Below are 21,296 nucleotides of genomic sequence, written 5' to 3'. Positions count from 1 at the left end.
AACTTTTCTGTAGGTATCGCCTTTTTTTTTTTCCCCTCCACAACATTAGAGATGAACTCTGACTTTTTTATAATTTCAACACTGTGAACTCATATGGATAATTCACCCTCGCTGGCTTTGATCCATACTGCCTCTCTTTAGTCTCTGCGTGCTCTTTTGCTTCCATCTCTGTGTAGATGTATGTTTAAATGTGGTGTGTGTGTGTTTGTGTGTGTGTGTGTGTGCAGCATCTTAAAACCAGAGTAAATAGTAGAACACGTAGCAACTGTCTTTATTGAACACCAGCATTTTAGAAGGTAGGGATTTAACATATATATAGTTGAAAGCCTACAAGAAAAGTAATTTAAATATTTATATATATCTTTACAAATGTTCATGAGCGAGTCGGAGAGCTTGTGTCGGCTAAACTTGCGATCCGGGGAGTGTACAAAGATAGACATGCACAGGGGAAGAGGAACGACGGCAACCGCAAAGTCACCTTTTACAAAATGGCTGAGTTGGACCCTTCTCTCTCTCTTTCACTCTCTCTTCATCTCTCCCACACACTGAGACACACTCACACACACACACACACATTCGCAGACGCACAACAGCGTGTGGCCGACTCACATCCAGAATCAGTCCCTTTTTTTCCCCCCTCTGTCGCTCACATGGTAAACACACTGCTTGCTATGGCACTGATTGTTCGGCGTAGTAATAAAAGTCTGCTCGGTGGGTTCGAGTGCTCTCAGGGGTACGGGCGGGGTTTGTAAAAGCAGTGTGTTTGGGTGTGTGTATGAATAGAAGTTTGGGTCAGGGTCATTTTTTAAATGTTTTGAAAGTGAGATTTCAAGCAAAACTGGACGTTTGGTTTGTTTGGACTGCGTTTTCTCTTAATAATTCAATCCAAAAGAGATTAAATGAACTTTCAGAGGTGAATAAAAGTGTTTCCGTTTTTGTATCCTCGCGGAAAATCCACATCTGAATCAGCTGGATTGAGTTCAAATCGCCCAAAACCCTTAAAGTGTGTGTATGTTGTGTTCTGTTGGCAGTTACCGCCCCTGTCCTGGGAAACTGTGATGTCAGCATGTTTACTTCCTGTTTTCAGAATTAATAAATAAACAAATAAAAGTCTTGGACGAGTCGGGGCCGTCTCCTGTGGCGAGGCTCCTCCTTGTCATCACACATGAACACACACACCTAAACAGGACGTGTTACCTTCCCTCACACATCTGTAGGTCTTGTCTGGGACAGTTCAGGTCAACAGAAGATAAATAAATGACAATAAATAGGAGTCGTCCCAAAGAAGACACAGTAATGCGGGGAGTTAACAAATCCTTTCACACACACATATACACACACACACACACACACACACTCCTAAATGCAGCGCTCCAAGGCACGGGGACCGGGTGGGTGGGGGCTACTCAGTCTTTTCTGTTTTCCCGTCTTTGCTCTGGGGCTCGGCTGTTTTCCGGAGCTGCGTCTTTTCCGAGCTGTTGTTGATCTGTTGGTCGGTGGGCCCGCTCGTCTTCCCGCTCGAGTTTTTGTCCAGGTAGTTGAGCATCTCGCTCAGGACCGTCTGGAAGGTGCTGAGAGCCGCGCAGACCGCCGGCGTGCCGAACCCGTGAGTGATCAGACTGCAGGGAAGCAGACGGAAACAAGCGTGTCTCATTAAGGTGCAGAGAGAAGGTGGAATCAGTGGGATGGTTTGGGTTTGTGAGGCAGACTGAGGAAGTCCTTTTTCTCTCCTCGGTTTGTACACCTGCAGGGAAACTCTCCTCTCGCTGCATTATGGAGCTTTTAATCCTCCTAAAACAGCTCCTTTAGTCGGGCTAACTCCTGTCAGAGCACAGTTTTAATGTCCTGTGATGTTCCAACCACTCTGTTTCCACTATCTCTACTGTCATTTATGGGGAAACACTCAATACTACAACAGTTTTAAACATATTCATACAGATTAGTGCTGAATTGTTTCCCTTGCATCTTGTATTGTTTAATTTATAGAACACTTGACTTCTATTTAGACTTTTATTTACATTGTTGATCAGTGATGATTTTTATATGCTCATTTTACACGACTAATGTAGATTACGGTCCTGATCAACTTGTTGCTCTTGACTTTATTATTCAGCTTTTGTCTTCCTTGGTCTTAACTGTATGTCAATCCTTGTGTAAGTACATTTACAATAATGAAAACCTCAGTTAGATTCCTTGTATGTCTACATATACTTGGCCAATAAAGTCGATTCTGACTGTGATTGTCAGTCTGAATCGATTAATCGATTAGTTGTCAGAAAACTAATTTGATTAGAGCCTGTTGTATTGGTATCACAGATATCACAGATGTATCAGCACCAACATATATGTTTGATATGAAGACTTGTTTTTACAGAATGTAATCAGGAAGAAGATTCTTTCTTGTGAAAATTCCCACTGTAAAATATCATGCCTCAGTTCCGTACGTATTTTTAAATGTGTGATAACCACGTTATCGACATCAGCCTCAAAAATCCAGCATCAGTCGGCCTCAAATTTGTATAATTGATTAAATGTTGGGGGGTTTTTTCAAAGCAAAAATATCAAATTCTCCCTGTTTTACCTTTTACCTGATTTGTTACTTGTCATTGTCTGATATGATAGTAAACTGAATATTTTTAGGCTAAGGACCTTTGAAGACTTGTCATTGGGCTTTAAGTAAATGTGAAGAGCATTTTTCAATTTTTAATGATATTTTCTGATATTTAATAATCAAACAGAATCATCATCACAGAAATTAGTCCTAAATTGCATCTCTAATACAAATACTATCATACACGACGGCTTCAAAACACACAGTAGCTGTATGGCTCTTCAAAATCCCACGGGGGTATTTATCGTCACTATTAACTGCATTTTTATTGAACTTTCCAGCAACGCTTAATCAACAAATGTTACATTTATAGTCAATTAGGCTTTAGTTGATAGTTATTTCACAATGAAATGCTTTATAAACCATTTACTAAGCAATTGTTTATTGGAAAGATGCAAGTGATGTTTATACTGCTTTTTAAATAGTTAATAAATACGGTGTAGCTCATCTATAAACACTATCTCGACGGCCATTTTTAAAGTTGCAACAGATGTTAATAAACATTGACAGCGACTTAATAAATATCGTATAAAGCATTTTATTGTTTTTTAACAGCGAAATAACATTAACTAAAGCTGAATTAACCATTAATTATTGTTGGCTATTATAAAGTGTTACTGACTATCAAGCGAGTTTGTACGCCGAAATCTACTCGACCAGAAAACTCTTTTAATCCTATTTTTCAGTTTCTATATGTACCATGAACCAAAATGTACCTCACGTTCCACTAATGGCACACATCAGAATCATAAACAATTAAAAAGAGCGGATATATGAGGTAAGATTAAACATAAATGGCCATGAAACAGGTTTTGAGATTTGGTTTGAGAGCTAAATGTGCGGTCACCTCTCAGCTCTGACCTTTAATCTGACTGCTGTCACGACTGTGTTGATGCAGCCGAGCTAACATCTTATTCCTCTACAGTGCATATCTCCCTTTGGAGGCTCGATAAAACTTTGCATGTTCTGCAAAGGATGACGCCACAGATGTGACATTTCTGCTAACAAGCCGCTGCTCCCTCCTCCTCCTCTGTCGCTTGTGCCAGATGACAAACTGCACAGCTGCATCTTTGGAAAATGGCAAAGCGGTCGGAGCCAAAACGCAGAGCAAGAAAACTGTCTGTAGTTTTAATTTGTGAGAGAGAGTCCAGATTGGGAGAATTGTTTAAAAAAAATAAATCTCCTGTAAAATCCTGCATAAAGAGCATGTGTTACCTGAAGTGTGTGAGGTGTCTCTGGATGTCCAGGTCCAGGATGGGGGTCGGTCTGGAGGAGCCCAGAGGAGAACGATCTTGGCTCAATAAGTCCTGGAACTCCTTACAGATTTGCCTGACAGACAGAAGGAGGGAGGGAATGAGGGTTTACCATCTGTCTCTAACACAACCGTCGCAATTTGTTTTGTTTTTTTCCCCGCGCACCCATCCTCATCATTTTGGATCAGCCCACACATGAATCTCTCCCAGGAAACAATTGAAGGAAAGGAGCGAGACGAGTTCAATGTCGACGCGAAAACAAGCAAAACACTCACTCACAACATGATACCAGAAATTCTGCAAATGCAGAGTGAACGGTGGTTTTTTAACATTGTTCCAGGCTGTCTTTTTGGATTCTAGTCAGTGTTGGGATGATGTTATCGTAAAGAGGAAAATTGCTTGAAGAGAGTGGGAGCTGCTTCCCCACAGCACATCCACTACTCCATGTGCAATCAGGAGAGTAAGGATTTACTCTAAAAGCAGCTAATACTGTCAAATAAATACAAGGATGATCGCCTGAAATTTCAGAGCATATGTTAGAATACAAAGATAATAGACGATCTAGTGTGTGTCATTTGGAGGAGGACAGAATTTTCCCCATTGAGCTAAAAGGGCAGCGACCAGAGAGGACTTCATCTTAGACAGTCTTCTACTGTTTTTCTACCTTTTGAATTAAGAGCAGGCATCACTGTATGCTGTAATTTCTAGAGTTATTTACCACAAAATGCCTGATAAAATGCCATATATTTCTTTTATAGTTCACTGCTGTAAAATGTATTGCATTCTGGGCATTGTTTATGACATTTCATGTATTTTAGAGTGGGAATTTGCGGTATTTTACTGTATTCTACACAACTGCACTAGCACCCAAAAGACACACTTGAGTAAAAGTAAAGATGTTGATTTAAATATTACTTTGGTAAAAGTGAAAGTCTCCTACATGAATAGTACTTGAGTGAGAGTCTGTCAAAAGTAATTTTCTTACAATAATGTATTTAAGTATAAAAAGTACAAGTAAATGTTACATATATTCACTTGTAAATTCTTTATGTGGGTCGGCTTAAATTATGTATACTATGGGTCGGTTTATCAGATTAGATGTTCAGTATCAGGATCTGTGGGGTGTAATCTGATTATCAATAAAATCATTTAATTTTATATGTGCTGCTTTGGCTCTGATACAGCATGTAATCTGCTATAGGGCCCAGCGACTACGGAAGAAAAGTAGCTCATTAGCTAACTCCGGCACATTTACAGGGATGTGTAAACTGAAATGAAAGGAAAAAAAAACAAACATTTTTCTTGTTGACCAAACCTTCCCTAAACCTTTACTGCATCCCCTCCATTGTCTGAATACGACCACTGGCTTCCTTGCTGTTGAGCATGTTGGTCTGAGCACTTCTGAATCAAAGAATTGGTTTTAAAATGATTCATTTTCTTTCCTTGTTGAGACTTAACCTGACCTGAAGACAAACTTGAACTTAAATCTGCTCCTGATGACCTCAGTCGATCATGGCCAAGACATGAAAACATCAGGAGAATTTCAAAATAAAACGCATCATATCTTGCAGAGAAGTAATTTACAATATTTGTAACGTCATCTGACACGTTGGTCATTACGTACACCGTTTTTTTCCATATACTTCTACAACCCGGTTTTTATATTTTTCTTTTATTTGTTCAGCTTTTTTGTCCTTGTTCTAGCTGCATGTCTATTCCTGTGTCAGTAGATTGAGAACAATGACAAATCTGAGGTAATTCTGTGAATAGGTAAACATACTTGGCCAATAAAGCCGAATCTGATTCTGATTCTGATTCTGAATCGATTCATCTATCAGTTGATCAACAGAAAAATAGCCGGCAACTATTTTTGATAATTGGTTAAATGTTTTCACCACTTCAAGAAAAATACCAAATATTCCATTGTTAATCGTGAGGATTCACAGGCTTTTAGAAAGTGTGATGAACATTTTTCACAAACATTTTAAAGATGATTCTAGGAAATAGTCATCAGTGAAATTAAACTGCACCTGTTGTCCAACGAGGCCAAGACACGAAAACATTGACATCAAGAGAATTTCAAAATAAAACACCCTGTATCTTGCAGAGAAGTTACAAAAACAGCTGAAGCTCTAAACTGTTTCTGTGTGAACATGTGTGTGTGCGTGTGTGTGTATTCTCACTTTGTAGCCAGAACCATTTTCTTGCGTGCGCTGGTTTCTTTCGGCTCGCTGTGCTGCCTCGCCAAATGTTCCCCCACTGCCTTGCTGGGAAACTCTGTCTCACAGGTGTAGCCGAAGTCCCTCGCCAGGTGGAGCGCCTCACCTGAGCACCAAACCAGGAGAAAAAAACTGATGAAACAAACTCTACAATGATCAAAAATGACATCTGGACTATGAAATGAATATATCTGAAGGTCTGACTTAAACATTGTGTACATTTTTGGACAAAGTCTCTTACCTTCCACCAGGGAGGTGAGCAGTGTGACGTTGGCAGCTTTCCTCCGTCCTGCTGGCAGGTTGAGGCCTAGACGGTCTAATTTCTCACGAAGACACCGGCCTCCGTTCTTAGACTTGGCTCTGTGGGGAAGCAAAATAACTTTTTCAACATAAAGCACAAAAAGACTGAATATCTGGATCACGTATCATCTTTATCGTCATTGATCCCCTGATCATTTCTCATAGAAACTGAGCTAAAACACAAAAGAACGTGTTTCTAATTAATTAAGGATGGAAGATTATAGATTTGCTTTGATTTGACTTAAGCATAAAATCAAAGAGTTTCAAATTAAAACATGTCAACTCATCATATATTAAATCTGCTTTCTTTACACACAGATATGGTTACGTGTCCCCCTGAGTTTCCTCTGTCATTCGTCTCTTTACCCAAAGTGAGAAGTTCTATTTTGGAAAACAGACGAGCGATGCTCCCTGTCACTTCTTCGTCTTTTAATGTGAAATTTTAAAACCACACGTGCCTACTTCCTATCTGATCCTTTTGAGATATTTGGAGTAAAGTTACTGAGGTTTTTCTATCATTCTGTAACAAAACAGAGGTCCCTGCACAGTTTCACTCAAACTTCTCAACACCAACTCAGGCTGCAACTAACGTTTATTGTTATCGTGGATTAATCAGTCCGTTATTTTCTGTATTAATCGATCAGTTGTTTGGTCTGTAAAGTGTCCGAAATGTCTTATTTTGTCCACAACCCAAAGATATTCAGTTCACTCTCATGGGAGAGTTAAGAAGCCAGAATAAAAATCCACATTTAAGAAGCTGGAATCAGAGAGTTTTGAGCTTGTACTTCTTTAAAAATGACTCAAACTGATGATCAAAATAGTTGGCAGCTACTAACTAATTGATTAATTGCAGCTGTAATGCCAATACACATGTGAAAACCCCGCTCAGGGTCTCATCTGATAGAATAATTCCTGTTGTAGAAGTGATTTATTCAGCTCCAGATGAGGATCAACACCTCTATTTGCACATTTTTTTTTGTTCTGACTTTGTTGATGCCTCATCTTGTAGGACCAGCCATATTCTCTCTCTCTCCTCTTCCCCCCTTCCCTTTCTCTCCGCCTCATCAATAATACAGCGCTGGCAACTCTTGCTTTCCTCTGGTTCCTCTGATCCTGGCATGCTTTGGCCTGGTCTCGCCTCCCTCTGGCTCCCTGGGCATGGCGGCGCGTGCAGCCCCGGCCCCCTCGTTCGCCTACAATAGTCTTTGTGGACGCTACTGTATACATCCTCTGTTTCATCTGAGGGCTACACGGACTCGGGCAGCGCTCGCCAGTGTTCGCCAGCCAGATTTAGGCTTTCAAAACAATGCTTTCTCTCTATCAAACTCTTTAGTTCAATATTATCTTACAACAGGATATACTGGGGTGGACGAAATAACAGAAACATATTAATTATCTTCATCTCTCAGTCTTACAGTGTTACATTTGACCTCGGTTCATTGATGCGTGAGGATATATTTCGTCATTATTTTATGCTGCCAGGCGTTTGAGATGTTTTTTACACCCTTTCACTATTACACTACACACTTACATTCCTATATAACCCCGCTCCTGCTGCTGCGAGATGGACTTTTTAAACTTTCAACCCAGTATCGTGGTAGTTCGTGAAATAATGACGAAATTTAATCTATAGGATTCGTGTTCGTTGGCAAGAATTTGTCCATTTTTTTCATGACACTCAGCACCTGTTTTAAAATGGAAGGTTGATGTCTATGTACACCGATCTTAAAGATTAAATTCTATCATTATTTCATAAACACATTTTTAATCAACATATGTTGTGATATTTCCCTTTGAAGGATGAAAGTTGGCATGTACATTTCTAAAAACCTGTGTCTGTGTCTATGTTGACACTTTACACTTCTTTATGTTCAGTTTTCAATTTTATGGTGTGACAACATTTTGTGCTCTGGTTAGGTTTAGGCACACAAATCATGTAGTAAGGGTCAGGAAGAGATTGTGTTTGGGCTTAAAATACTCCTTCTTTGTCACAACATTTTATTTTTGCTACTAGGCTGTTCCCTAACCTTAACCAAAGTCAATCCTATAACTTAAATTTCTTTCTACTTTTTCACAAACTGAAAACATATTTTTCTAATTGTAACCAAAGTACTGTTGTTGCCTCAACCTGACTTCAGACTGGATGCAAACCTTGGATTCTGGTGTGACAGTCCTAGACTATGTACGTCAGCCATCCATTCCACCATGTTCCTGCATCTTCAGCCAGCGCCACAATAAAATTTTGGCAGTTACTGTTCCTTCAAACTGCAGATATGTTCAACATCGTAGAATATGTCTGTACGTCATACATTGATTGAAACGTCTACAATACATGGTTAGAGGGGAGGAGTTACAGCTATAGGTGAGAAGGCTGCCAAGCCAGCGACCACAGTTCAAGACCGAGTTTCAACATTTCCCCAAGCGTATATTTTTGGGACGAGTTTGGAATGAGACTCAAAAATCTACTTTTCTTACAAATGGGACCTTTAGGGCGACCTTATCTTTCCAGCTGTATTCGTGGCAAAAAAAACAGATATTTAAACCAAAACATGATCTTTTCCTAACACTGTGTTAGTGTTTTTTGTGACTAAACCTAACCAGATCACAAGCACAGCTTTGTCAAGACATAAACTTGACAATTGAACCTAAAGAAATGTGAAGTTTCAGCATAAAGAAACTTTAAATTTCAGTGTAGCCACAGTTTACAGAAACGTAACACAACCATAAAACAAATCCTGTCGATTATATTTTGTGACAGTTTCTTGAGTTGCTGCAATACTCGGCTGAATGCTTTGTGTCTTTCATTCTCCAGGGATGATTTTGAGCATGAACAAGTTCTCTGCAGCAACAACTCAATCTACATGGAGCTGTACTGTAATGCTACAATAAGATGAGGTTAAATTAAAAAAAAATTAGTATGTTATGATTTACTTAGTCAACCTTAGTGAACCTGGGTGTGCCGTTTGTTCGCACTGACCTGCGCAGGATGCCGCCCAGTAGGGAGGCGTTGAGGCACTCTGGTGGGGACAGTCTTCTTTTCACCTCGGCGATGGTGACTTTGTACTTGGAGGTGGAGCTGAGCAGCGACAGCCGGCCCGGTACCGAGCAGAACAAGTCTGTAGGGTTCACCACACACGTCCCCCCTGCACACAAACACAACACACAAAAGCTCATTTATCAAACTTGATTTTTTTTAATGTTACCTTTCTTTTGTCCCACATAGTACACACTTCTGCCAAATGGCCTCTTAACCTAACACAAATTAAATATTCAACCTGTTGTGATCTTTGTCTCTGTCCTATAAAAAACACATATCTCCAGAAGGTCACCTTTTCTTGAACTAAGTAGAACAAAACCTTTCTCAGATAATCCAAATGGTTTTTAAATAGTTTATTTACTTAATGGTGTTTCTTGAAACAGTAATTACAATTACTTGCTGTTGTGCTACACTGTTATTTTGCACTGTTGAATGTTGGCCTGTATTATTTGTCATGTACTGTATGTTGTTCTATGACTGAGAGACCAACATACAAGCTTAGAGTATTATAATAATGACAAGTTAGTAAAGTAAATAGCCAGTGTCCACTCAATTCATCTCTTGAACATACAAACTCCACCTGTGTTTAAACTGATATAGGAGTGAAAACACATGATAATTGTTAAAACAGTGCACATTTTCGGAGAGACCCTATAGAGACACAAGCTTGTGCCGAAAACACATATATTATAAAATACTCCTTCAGTTCCAGTTCTGGTTCAGATGAGTGTTATTAACTGCGCAGTGGAGACAGAAGTTCACAACAAGGCTGAATACATATATTATGGAAATATTGCAGGTTATCGTTGAACTTTTATAAATATTCAGTCGCATTATACCAATAACACATCTTTAACGCTGATTTAACAATATATTAAAATAAAAACAAAATGTCACACACCACAGCATCACACCAAACTTCTGTTGGTGCACAAACTGCCTATATATTTCTCTACTACTACTACAACTAATAATAATAATAATAATAATAATAATAATAATGATAATAATGGAATTTACTTTATCCACGCAGCAAATGCTGTAGCCAAAATGTCTGAAAAGTATTATGTGGCCTTTAGTTTATGAGGGTTACCCTATTTTGCAATGAGTGCAGCAAGTAACACAACGGTTCTGTGTTTTCAAGAGCTGTGAGAGTCTTTTTCTTTACTTTTAGTGTAGATGTTTTCAGGGCTGTACTCAATGAATCCAGTAAAAATCCTTTTAGGCTTTGAAAAGCCTTGACTCAAAGAAAATACGTGTACATTCTGGTCTGAAACAGAACTAATGCATAAAAGTTTACATGTAATCCCGCAGTATTGGATTGACATTGTTCATCACTTGTTTGTAGAGGATGGTTTCAGCCCAGCGCTAACTTTTCATCTCTTTGGCTCTTATTGAGAGAATCACACATATCAGGACATGATGCAGGTTGTAAACCACTGTGAGCAAGGCAATCAGGAAGTGTCTCTCTCAGGTGAAATAATGTAATGTGTCAGTGCAGCCAGTGTGCAGATGTTCAGGGTGAGGGGAAATGTCCTCGCCTGAACACCACTAAAGCTTTTCTACTTGTGTAATAACACCAAAATCACTTATCAAACCTGATATTTTTATATTTAAGACCCTTCATTTGTTTAGTCCCTCTACGTGTTCAGTATAAACAATGCATCTCCAAAATGTCACCGTTTTAATAAGCAGGGAAAAACAGCTTTGTGAGTCCATGTGAATGTTTCCGATAATCTAACAGATTTTTTTAATGACTAATCTTAATTTTTATTAACCAATTAAAGATCCTTTAGCGTGTCCAAAGGAATCAAAATCTGCAAAAAAAAAAATAAAAAATATTTTGTTAAATATAAATTGTGCGCATGTCACAAGTTAGGGTATATATGGATATTAATGCTTGTATATTGTTTTCACTGGTGTTGTAGTTAATCTTAAATATATGTACAACATACCATGAATGAATCTTGTGTTTAATTACTTCAAAATTAATTTAAAAGAAATAGGAGATTTTTATTAACCAATCAAAAAGATCCTTTAGTTGGTCTGAAAGATTCAAAATCACCAAATATACCTTATACACATGTGCAAAGTTAAGGTATATATGGATATATGTGCTTGTATATTATTGTCACATGTGTTGTAGTTAATCTTAAATATATGTACAACATACCATGAGTGCATCGTGTTTAATGACTTCAAAAGTATATAAAAATATAAATAAAAATGAAAAAACGTTTTTAGATATGTGTTCCTCACTGGACAAGGTCTTCCTGCTTCATGACCTTTATCATCCTTGTGAATCAAAGTACAGCTGTAAACATAATAAACTGTGCTTCTATACAATATAAATCAAGAAAGGATCGTGATATTAAATACACAAATCTCTTCAATCAGCACTGGCAAGATCAATGTGTTCCACTCAGCACTTCATCAGCCTCCCTTCTTCTACTTAAATATTACATTTTTTCATAGTCTACTATGTACATATATTTATACTTCTGTTCCAGCTCAATATTTGTGTGTACGTAAGAAAACTCTGCTGTAATCCCAGGAGGAGGAAACAAAACCTTCCTTTAATCACCTTCCACCAACCAACCAACCAACCCACCAACCAGCAGCCCGGTCTCATTGTGCACAGTGAATAAATGATCGCGGTTGTGATAGTGAAGGCTCTTTCGCATTATTAATTGCATCTGAATCAGTGTTTGCTCGCGTCCTCCTGGAATATATCGACTGCTCTGAGTAGGCCTATTATTATTAAACTTTCACTTGAACTAACGTCCCAAGCAGCTGAAAACGCAAGGTTTCTGTCTGATGTACTGTAGGCTATATTCTATTATTCATCCGCCTCATTATCAAATCTAACAGCAGGGTGTGTCGCTTTGTTATTAGGCCGTGCTGGATATGATGGAATGAGGAGGGAGAAGGGGATGCCATTTAGGCCGAGGAGGGGAAGAGCGCTGCGGGCACCGTCAGTCTTATCGAGGGCATGCGTGGACGATCTGGCCACCATACGAGCGGGCGTAACCTATATTTCCGCTCTCACGTGCTCTCTGTCATACTCCAGCACCTGGACAGCAGCTCGTCGTGTAACGGTGTGTTGTAGTCCGGCGGGCAGCCCCTCTTTCACACAGGCTGTCAGAGAATGGACTGAATGCAGGTCGAGGGAATTGATTGATAGTATTGGTTGGTGTGTGTGTGTGTGTGTGTGTGACACAAACCGTGCCGACCTGTCTGTCAGCCTCACGCGCTCTGACAGGGGCGCGCGTGTGTGAAAGCCGCGGGTTCACATCATATTAATTCCCCTAAAAATGTTTTGATTCAAAGTAGTTTGTATTTTATGTTGCCAAGGGCAATCGAAAAGAGCTATTGCCGGTAGTGCAGTCAGTGGAGCGCGCGGGCCCAGAGGCGATAACGGTATTTAAGCAACGGAGAGTAGCCTCGGGCTGCGGCGCGAGCGGCGGGCGGGATCACACGCGGAATCAAGCGCCTTTTACGAGTTTGCCACGAAAATTAAAGAAAAAGAGACACGGGCCAAATGTCATTCTCCTCATATTTTAACAACAATGTTTATCGCTCCTAAAAAGCCCGCCAATGTCTTGACAGGAGAGAGAGAGAGGGAGAGAGAGGGAGAGAGAGGGAGAGGGAGAGAGAGAGGGAGGCGGCGCGTGCACGGGGCTGTAGTGGCGGCGGCGCGCCTGACAGATCAGCCTCCGCTTGCCGGAGCGGAGCTGGAAGGAGGGATGGCGGGGTGATTAAAAACACAGACGACTCCTCCTAAGTAGGATCCGCGTTTCTTGAGTGATTTTCTTTTGAAAAAGGTTATGTGAATATTCATGCCGCCAAAGCCGCAGTCAGAAAGAACAACATTAATATGATCTCGGCTGAATCCGGGGCCCCGCTCGGCATTAGCATATCAAAGCGTCCGCCCGAGGCGAGAGAAGCTATCGATACGGGAGCGGGAGGTAAAGCAAAGATTATTGGTTGTGATGGTTGCAGCGGCTGAGCTCAGGGCCAAATACGGCGCACCATTAACCGAAAGTGATAGCGGAGGGATTCCCGCGTCAATCCGAGAGAAAAGCCCCAACACCTAGGCAGAGCTGATGAAAAATTAAACCCGAGACACAGCCTTCCTCGCTGTATGGAAAACTACACATAGTCCCGACTAGAATAAAATAAATAAAATAATAATAAAAAAAAAAAACAGCAGCAGCCTTTGATGGACCAGAAGCAGATCCACAGCAGCGGACTCCTGAGGAAATAGGCCCGGTCTGGTTCTACATCTCCTCCCCCCGCCTCACACCTGAAGAGTGATCCAGAGCCGACCCAGCCTTTAGAAGCACCGATTAGATCTACTGTCTGTGATTAAACACAGCCCACAGGCAGACTGCAGGAAGAAACAGCAGCTCCTGCACACCGCAAACATCATTGTTCATGTTTTTTTCTGTGTGCCCACAAATAAAAACATTAAAGAGAGAACGGAAATAAAAATGAAACCGGAAGCGCTCAGCAGCTATAAGTAAAAACGCCTGCCTTGATTTCCCCTTTTAGCCTCCTTTAATAATCGTTTTAAATTGGATGTATTGATTTTTTATTTTATTTTATAGACCTTTAATTTAATTTGAGGCGGTTAGCTTGTTAAACGTAGAGCCAATTATACAATCTGCAAAATTATAGGCCTATACATACAAATAAATAAATGAATAAATAACCGTGTTTACAGGAGAGAGACAAGATCATCAGCAGCGATGTTTGGAGATTGTGCTGAATTTATGATCACAAATATAAACATGAATATTAGATTAAAATGGCGCGTTTACTTCACGGGAACAAAGACAAGTCTGCGCCGCGAGACTGCCGCAGAAAGGAAGCGTTTAACTGTCCTGTGACAGGCTGTAATATAATAATAATGGGTCTATACGATCAGATCACATTGATGCGTGACTTTGGGGACGTTTTGGTTCTCTGAAAGAACTTTTAGTGTGTTTAAGGTGTTGAGTGACAGTCCAATTCATGCTGGAAGTGTACTACAGTGTGTGAGCGTTTAAACAGGCGAGAAAACGGGCCCGCCTGTAACATGTTGACAGCAGACAAGAGGAGCAGCAGTGTTCCGCCTGTTTGTCTGCCTGCCTGCCTGCCTGCCTGCCTGCTCGCTGTCTTGTCGTGTCGAGCCGTGAGCGTTCACGGCCTCCGGTACAACAACAACAACAACAGAGATAATAAAACAGGGGCCTTACCTCTCCGGATGACGCCCCCTTGGCCGTTCAGCACGAGCCCACACTGCGCTTCCACGGAGCCCTGCGGAGACATGCACTCATTAGGACGAGCAGGGAGGTGAAATCACTTCACCCACATTTCCTTCACACCGCTGGAGAACACTTTACACAGCTGTCAGAGTCCAGGAAAACAGGAATTAACTGCGTTTTTCTTTGCGTCATGCGTTGTGGGCAATCCAGGAAGAATTACGCACAGACAGCAACACGTTCTCGTTTGAAAGAGACCTTATTTATAAAGGAAGAAAAGTGGGGCCATGATGTGAACAATATCAGGATAAAGAAAACTAACTGTGCTCAATACATTTTATAATATATATTATTATAACAGCAGCAGTGTTGCTGATCTGGAGCGCTTCACACATCAAATGTGTCTTCAGGCAACATGTCCTGTAAAACTGAGCACAACAAAGGTGAAGTGCTGGCTACAAGCAGACCAAAGCTGTGCCCATTTTTAGCTTATTGTACCTTGCTGTAGATTATATGTGTGTTGATGTAGTGCGGTGTGTGTGTGTCTTATTGCACTGTGATTTACTGATACTGTATGTTTTATGTCTTACGTGTAAAAGCCCAACTGGGGACAAGAGTTGAAATTGAGCACCAGCTCTCACCTCTCTGTGCAGCACACCAGTTACATGCTGATGGTGCATCAGTTACAAGTTGTTCTTCTGAGCACACTCACACTGTTTCCTTTAATTCAGTCTTGTCCTTTAACTGTTTTGTATGTCGACACAGTTGCAAATGAGGAGACGTCCTCAATATTTTTATCTAGGTTAAAGAAATTAAATACAAACACATTCTCTATAATGGAACTATGTTAAGCTGCATCGTCCCTATTTAATACAATTAAAATTAAAATATATAAATTTAGAGCCCTTATCATGGATGTTAATTCAGTATGAGTGAGTTTCACCTCTTAGTGTTTTTAATTTGACTTATTTTTTCACCTTAATGGATTTAAGTCGGTATTTTACAAGAAAACGTGATGAAAAGTCTAAAAAATAACATTAGTTTTTTTTTTTTTTACCTTTTCTTTCTTATGACCCCTCAGATGTACCAACAGGAGGTGAAAATTAGCAATAGCTCTAAACTCTCTGCAGCACATCAGTTACATTCTCTGTATTGGATGTTAAGCTGCATCGTCCCTGTTAAATAAAATTCAAATAAAAATAATTAGATTTAGACCCCTTCTCCTGGATTTAATTCAGTATGACTGAGTTGCACCTATTGGTTTTTTAATTTGAATATTTTTTACACAACCAAGTGGATTTAAGTCAAAAAAACGTGAAAAGTCAAAAAAAAAAAATAACATTCCTGTAGCATAAAATATATATTATAATAAATATTTACATATGACCCCTCAGATGTACCTTGCGACCCCTCTGGAGCTCGTGTTTGTTAATTTGAATAGTTGTTCACACACCTGATTGATTAAAGTCAGTGTTTTACAACAAAACGTGAAATAAAAAGCTGCAAAATTAAAATTCCTGTGCAGCATCATGAAGCTCGCCTTGATCAACCTCTTCTATCTCATGACCCCCCAGATGCATCTTGGGAACCCTTCGTAGGGTCGCGACCCACGAGTTGGGCACCGCTGCATATAGACGTCCTATAGGTGTCTTTATAACTAGGTGAAGTTTACAGCTGACAGACATCACCTTACAGCTTCCACCACTTGGAGCAAATTTCCAGTGAAAGCCTCTTTTTTTTTTTCTCCTTCTTTTTGTTAGAAAGTGCGCGTCACTTAGCAGCTCTGAGTAAGTATCGAGGGCCGGGTGGAATAAAGGATGCAGCTCACGGCTCACCCAGAAACGAGCTTTAATTTGAAAGGCTTCGGGCGATAAGCGAGGACAGCACAGCTCATCCAGACTGAGAAATGAGTGTCCGGAGTTGGTTGCAGCCACCAACCTGTTGGGATCACCGCAGACACACAGAGAGCACATAGAGGCCCTGGATGGATGGATGGACGGATGGATGGATGGAAACCTGTTACCGCCGCCATTTTGGTCCAGATCACACTGCTATCAACAATGTCATCAAGAAAGGAGAACACGCGCTTTTTCATTCAGAAAACACTTAATCCCCCGTGCGAGCCTCGAGGCCAGGCCCACGCAGAAGCCCCCCTGATTAAAATAAAACCTGAAGAAAGGAGCGTGTTGTAGCTCCTTCTTTAACCAGCTCCTGCTCTGTTCCTTTTCTTCTACTCCGCAGCTAAAGTGATTATAAAATCAATATACAAAACGCAGAGGTCTTGCATGAATTAGCTTAGTGACGGGAGAAAGGTGTGGCAGCTGCTTTTGTTCGCCATGAAAATCTCTTTAACGCGCTCAAAGATGCGACCGGGCCGCACGAGACCATAGGCGCATCTGTTCGCCTCATACATCCGCCCCGCGCGAGCTCAGGTTCACGAGCCGTTTCTTTCTTCTGGCTCAATAAAAGGGTCAGACCTGTGCTCCTTTAAATGTGGCGACAGCTTTGGATAAATATGGCGTTTTCCGCCAACAATGAGCCAAAACGAGGCGATAGATTTCAAAATAAAATGTAAAAAAAAATAAAATAAATGATAATAACTAATGTGGTGTAGCAAAAGCGTTGCATGTAAAAAATTGCGTTTTTGAATTCGAATTGAATTATATTTGAGGGAGAAATCACAAAACAAATATTAAAAATAATAAATAGTTCCCCAATCTATTTATACAATTCAGGCTGTTTTTTATATTTTTGTGTTAAATACAAATCATCGTCCTCATCACGCTGCCACACCCTTTAAATAAAGTTTATTTTAAAATAAATGAATAAAAGCCGACTGAATTATTGTTGTCAAAATAATACATACATTTGATTATTCAGAATAAAATAATAAAAACGTTATTTTTATCGTCGCTAATTAAAAAATAACGTCAAATTCAGGATACATCCGGTGGAGAAACGTCTAAAAATGTCGCTAAAGGCGACACTGTAAACACTTAACGCGACTGAAATTATGTGTCGCCGTCTTAAAAACTGTGTTTAACCAGAGCCGTGTCTTAACTCAGCTCAGATGTCGCTGCATAAGTAACAAAGTTGATTGACGTTAAGTCTGTAATTGGATAAACTACGGTGCTTTATGGCGCCCGAGCCGGGCATTGTGCCCTGAACCCCGATCCGTTAATCCGCCCTTTACCGGAGAATAGAGCAACCAGCGGCTTTTCTTTGCCTCAGCAGACAGCCGGACACACACACACACACACACACACACACACACACACACACACACACACACACACACACACTGAACAGAGCCGTTTTCATCTCGACCATTTCTTTACATCGAAAAGAATTATGTAAAATATGCGTCACGTGTGTTTCTGGGAAAATAAAGGGCGGATTTGACAATAGGATTGTATAGACTGCCAGTCAATTAACCTTTAGAAACGGGCCTGCCTCTCACACTGCGCGCTGCACTTGACATTTACTCAGCCTGTTGTACAGTCACGTTCGCTCTGGCAACGAAATTACCTCGAGATGATCTCCAGATATTATTTAGTCCAAAGTGGGACAAGAGCCGGATAAAAACCTACGGGCCAAATGTAGCTGATGGAGGCTCGTCAGTGTCATGGAGACAGCAGACAGTGAAGCAGACAGACAGACAGACAGACAGACAGACATCTGGCGCTGTCTTTCTGTTCAATATTTTTGGGACTGCTGTGTTGCTGATACAATAGATGGGGATGGGGATGGGGAGGGTGGGGGGGTTCAATAGTAGGCCAGTGGGGCAGGGATACTGTTGACAGGGTCTGTTATCTCATCCTATCTTATGGAGCAGTGTTAATAAACCACAGAAGAAGAGGTGAGACAGTGAGGTGTCGGGGTCTGAGGCCCGCCGGTACCTGCAGGTCGTCCGAGCCGGTCGTAGGCAGACCCAGGCCGGCGCCGGGCAGCAGCCTCTGGTCCGGGTGGTGCATACCGACGCCGTAGGCCTGAGAGCCGTGTGACGTCATCAGCGACAGGTCATGGCGCCGGTAGGCGTCGAGGCAGCCGAGCTCGCGCCGCTGCTGCTCGTCCAGGCACGAGGACTTGAGGGCCGAGCGCGCGTTGTGCAGGTTGATGAAGTCGGCGGGCTCCCCGTGGTGGATCTGCTGGTAGTACTGGCCCGAGTGCAGCGAGTTGAGCCCGTAGGCCTCCGGGGCCACGGCCGGGTGGGAGTGCTGGAACTCGTAGTGGAAGGACTGGTGGTGGAGGGGCGTGTACTGGTGGTTGGCCGAGAAGTAGGGCGAGGCGAACTCCGTCCCCGCCGGCGCCGGGTAGGTGAGCGGGGAGGAGGAGGAGTAGGCGACCGAGGAGTTGGCCACGGACTCCAGGCACCCGAGCTGCATGAGCCGGTAGCTGTTTGATCCGTCGTGACGTATCTACAAGATAATAAAGAGACGGGGAAATATATGAGCCGTGTCATTTAGCATCAGCCGGTGTCTCCTCTCTCTGCCTCCCAAACACACTCAAAAACACAACTCACACACTCAAAGCGTTTTTTTTTTTTTTTCCCTTTCCGCTTTAAACCACCTGAAGGAGATGTCATTTCCACACGCCCGGGAGGGGAACGGATAACGCACGGCAACAGGAGCCATCGGTATTTTTTTCCCCTCCCTTTGGCATGCCTGTCACTCTCCTCGCAGCGTTTTAAAAGGCGTGCTGTTATATATTATTATTATTACCGAGCTGCTGGCAAATTTACTGTCCCGGCTCTCTCGTTCATTCCGGATGGGAGGTAAGCAGAGTGAGACACAGCGGAGTGTTCCGCCCCGAAATGTTTCTAATCACAGCCACCGGCTCACACACGAGCCTCGTCTGCCTGCACACTAATAAAAAGCCCCGTTTTTTAACCGGCAGCTGCAGTCAGATGCTCGACTCAAGTCTCCCTCCATGCATTTTATTTTTTTTCATCCATGCGCTGCAGAACACTCCACTCCGAGACTTTCTTGTGCAGCCTCGAAATGCCTCCGTAACTTAAAAACCAAAAGCATAGGCTATTTATTCTTCCACACACCCAGTCTGTCATTTCACGAATTAAAAGCGAGATAAGGGGAAATAAATGAGCCTACCTCTGCGTCGTGGACAAGTCCGGGGAAGGTCGCTGACATTGTGCTTTCTCCAAAGTAACCCGTGTTTTTTTTTCTTTCTCCGCTCTCTGGCCCGGTCGAACAATAATAAAAAAAATGCGTTAAAATCCTCAAAAAGCAGGAGAAATGGAAAAGTCCCCCCTCATGCGCTCTCGGTAACGGCAGAAAGCTGGCGGAACGCGAGCGTCTCCCCTCTGCACGGACGGGGCTGGCTCACGGATTTTGTACTTGCAGGGTATTTCTCGGCTGATGTCGTAGGTCCCTTGGTAATATAGAAGTTTTGAAAATTAAGCATCAGCACTGAGGAATGGGAGGACAATAGACGGAGCGGAGCATCCCAGGAGACAAGGAATAAATATTGTATCTTCGCCTTAATAAGGAACCAAGTGCTTCTTTCAACATTTTCGACGCTTTTTGTGGACATTTTCCCTTTTTGACCCGTTTGTATTTCCACAAGGTCTCCCGCTCCTCGCTTTCGTCGTGTTATTCTTCTTTTTTTTTGTTGTTTTTAAATCACACCGGCTGTGTCGGTTATTTTTTTTTTGTTTTTTGATTTTTACAAATATGTGCGGATTTTCGACGGAAATGTAAGTTTGCTTTGAAATATTATGAAGCTAATTTCGACAAATATCAGCGGGATAAAAAATGGATTTTCGTTGGTTTCTACATCGAGCTGCTGGTGAATTTACTCAGCTTCGATGAGGAATAACGGGCTGTTTTCGATGCTTTCCGCATCGCCCCGCATGTTTTCATTATGACTGTTTTTAGACGTTTTCTTTTTTTTTAACACTTGGATTTAAATGGAATTAAAAATGAAACGAGCACACAGTTATTTTTTTCCTTTTACTCGAGATTCTTTCGATGCAGTCGCAACGGACTCATTTAGAGAATTAAAACAGACGAATTAAAAACAATTCCGTGATCTTACACGTTTTGATCTAAACGTGGATTGATCGATCACTTTTCATGTGCTGAATTAAATCCAGAATCTGCTCGTTTATTTCATTTTATTTCTTTTTTTTTTCAGTTGTTTTTACTCATTCATGGGAAACAGCTTTTGATGAGCGTTATTTATTTTTTTCCTCTTTATGCTGAAGAGGAGGTGGAGGAGGAGGAGGAGGAGGAGGAGGAGGATGAAGGGGGGGTTTACTATGAGTGTTGCCTTTGTGAAGAACCGACAGAAGCACGAGACCTTTTCTCTCTTTTCAAATCAGCATTGAATGTGTGTGTGTGTGTGTGTGTGTGTGTGACCAGGGGGCGCGTGCATGGCTGGATCGAAAAAATGGCGACTGCTTTTATTATTATTATTATTATTATTATTATTATTATTATTATTATTATTATTATTATTTTAAGAGGACTGTCAGATTGGAATAGGGACTATATATTTTTTTTCGGTCAGTCGGTCAGTCTCGTGACCTCTTCCTCTCTCTCTCTCTCTCTCTCTCTCTCTCTCTCTCTCTGTGTTGCTCCTCGTGCTGCTGTAACTCACCTGAGCACGAGC

The 21,296-nt window shown here is 41.5% G+C and overlaps 1 protein-coding gene across 1 annotated transcript; it reads right to left on the bottom strand.

Moving 5' to 3' along the window:
• Positions 1-280: 280 nt before the first annotated feature.
• tfap2d (transcription factor AP-2 delta (activating enhancer binding protein 2 delta)) lies at positions 281-19,941 on the bottom strand. The gene is made up of 8 exons (XM_084377052.1): positions 19,775-19,941; positions 18,566-19,084; positions 14,661-14,721; positions 9,361-9,526; positions 6,325-6,443; positions 6,048-6,189; positions 3,827-3,940; positions 281-1,619 (listed from the first exon to the last, which is right to left on the bottom strand). The coding sequence occupies exons 1-8, from the start codon at positions 19,811-19,813 to the stop codon at positions 1,403-1,405; spliced, it is 1,377 nt and encodes a 458-aa protein (XP_084233178.1). The 5' UTR covers positions 19,814-19,941; the 3' UTR covers positions 281-1,402.
• Positions 19,942-21,296: the final 1,355 nt, after the last annotated feature.

The sequence above is a fragment of the Pagrus pagrus genome (genome assembly GCF_965226575.1).
Source record: "Pagrus pagrus genome assembly, chromosome: 16".
NCBI classification, from domain to species: domain Eukaryota; kingdom Metazoa; phylum Chordata; class Actinopteri; order Spariformes; family Sparidae; genus Pagrus; species Pagrus pagrus.
This window is presented reverse-complemented; position numbering and strand designations above follow the sequence as displayed.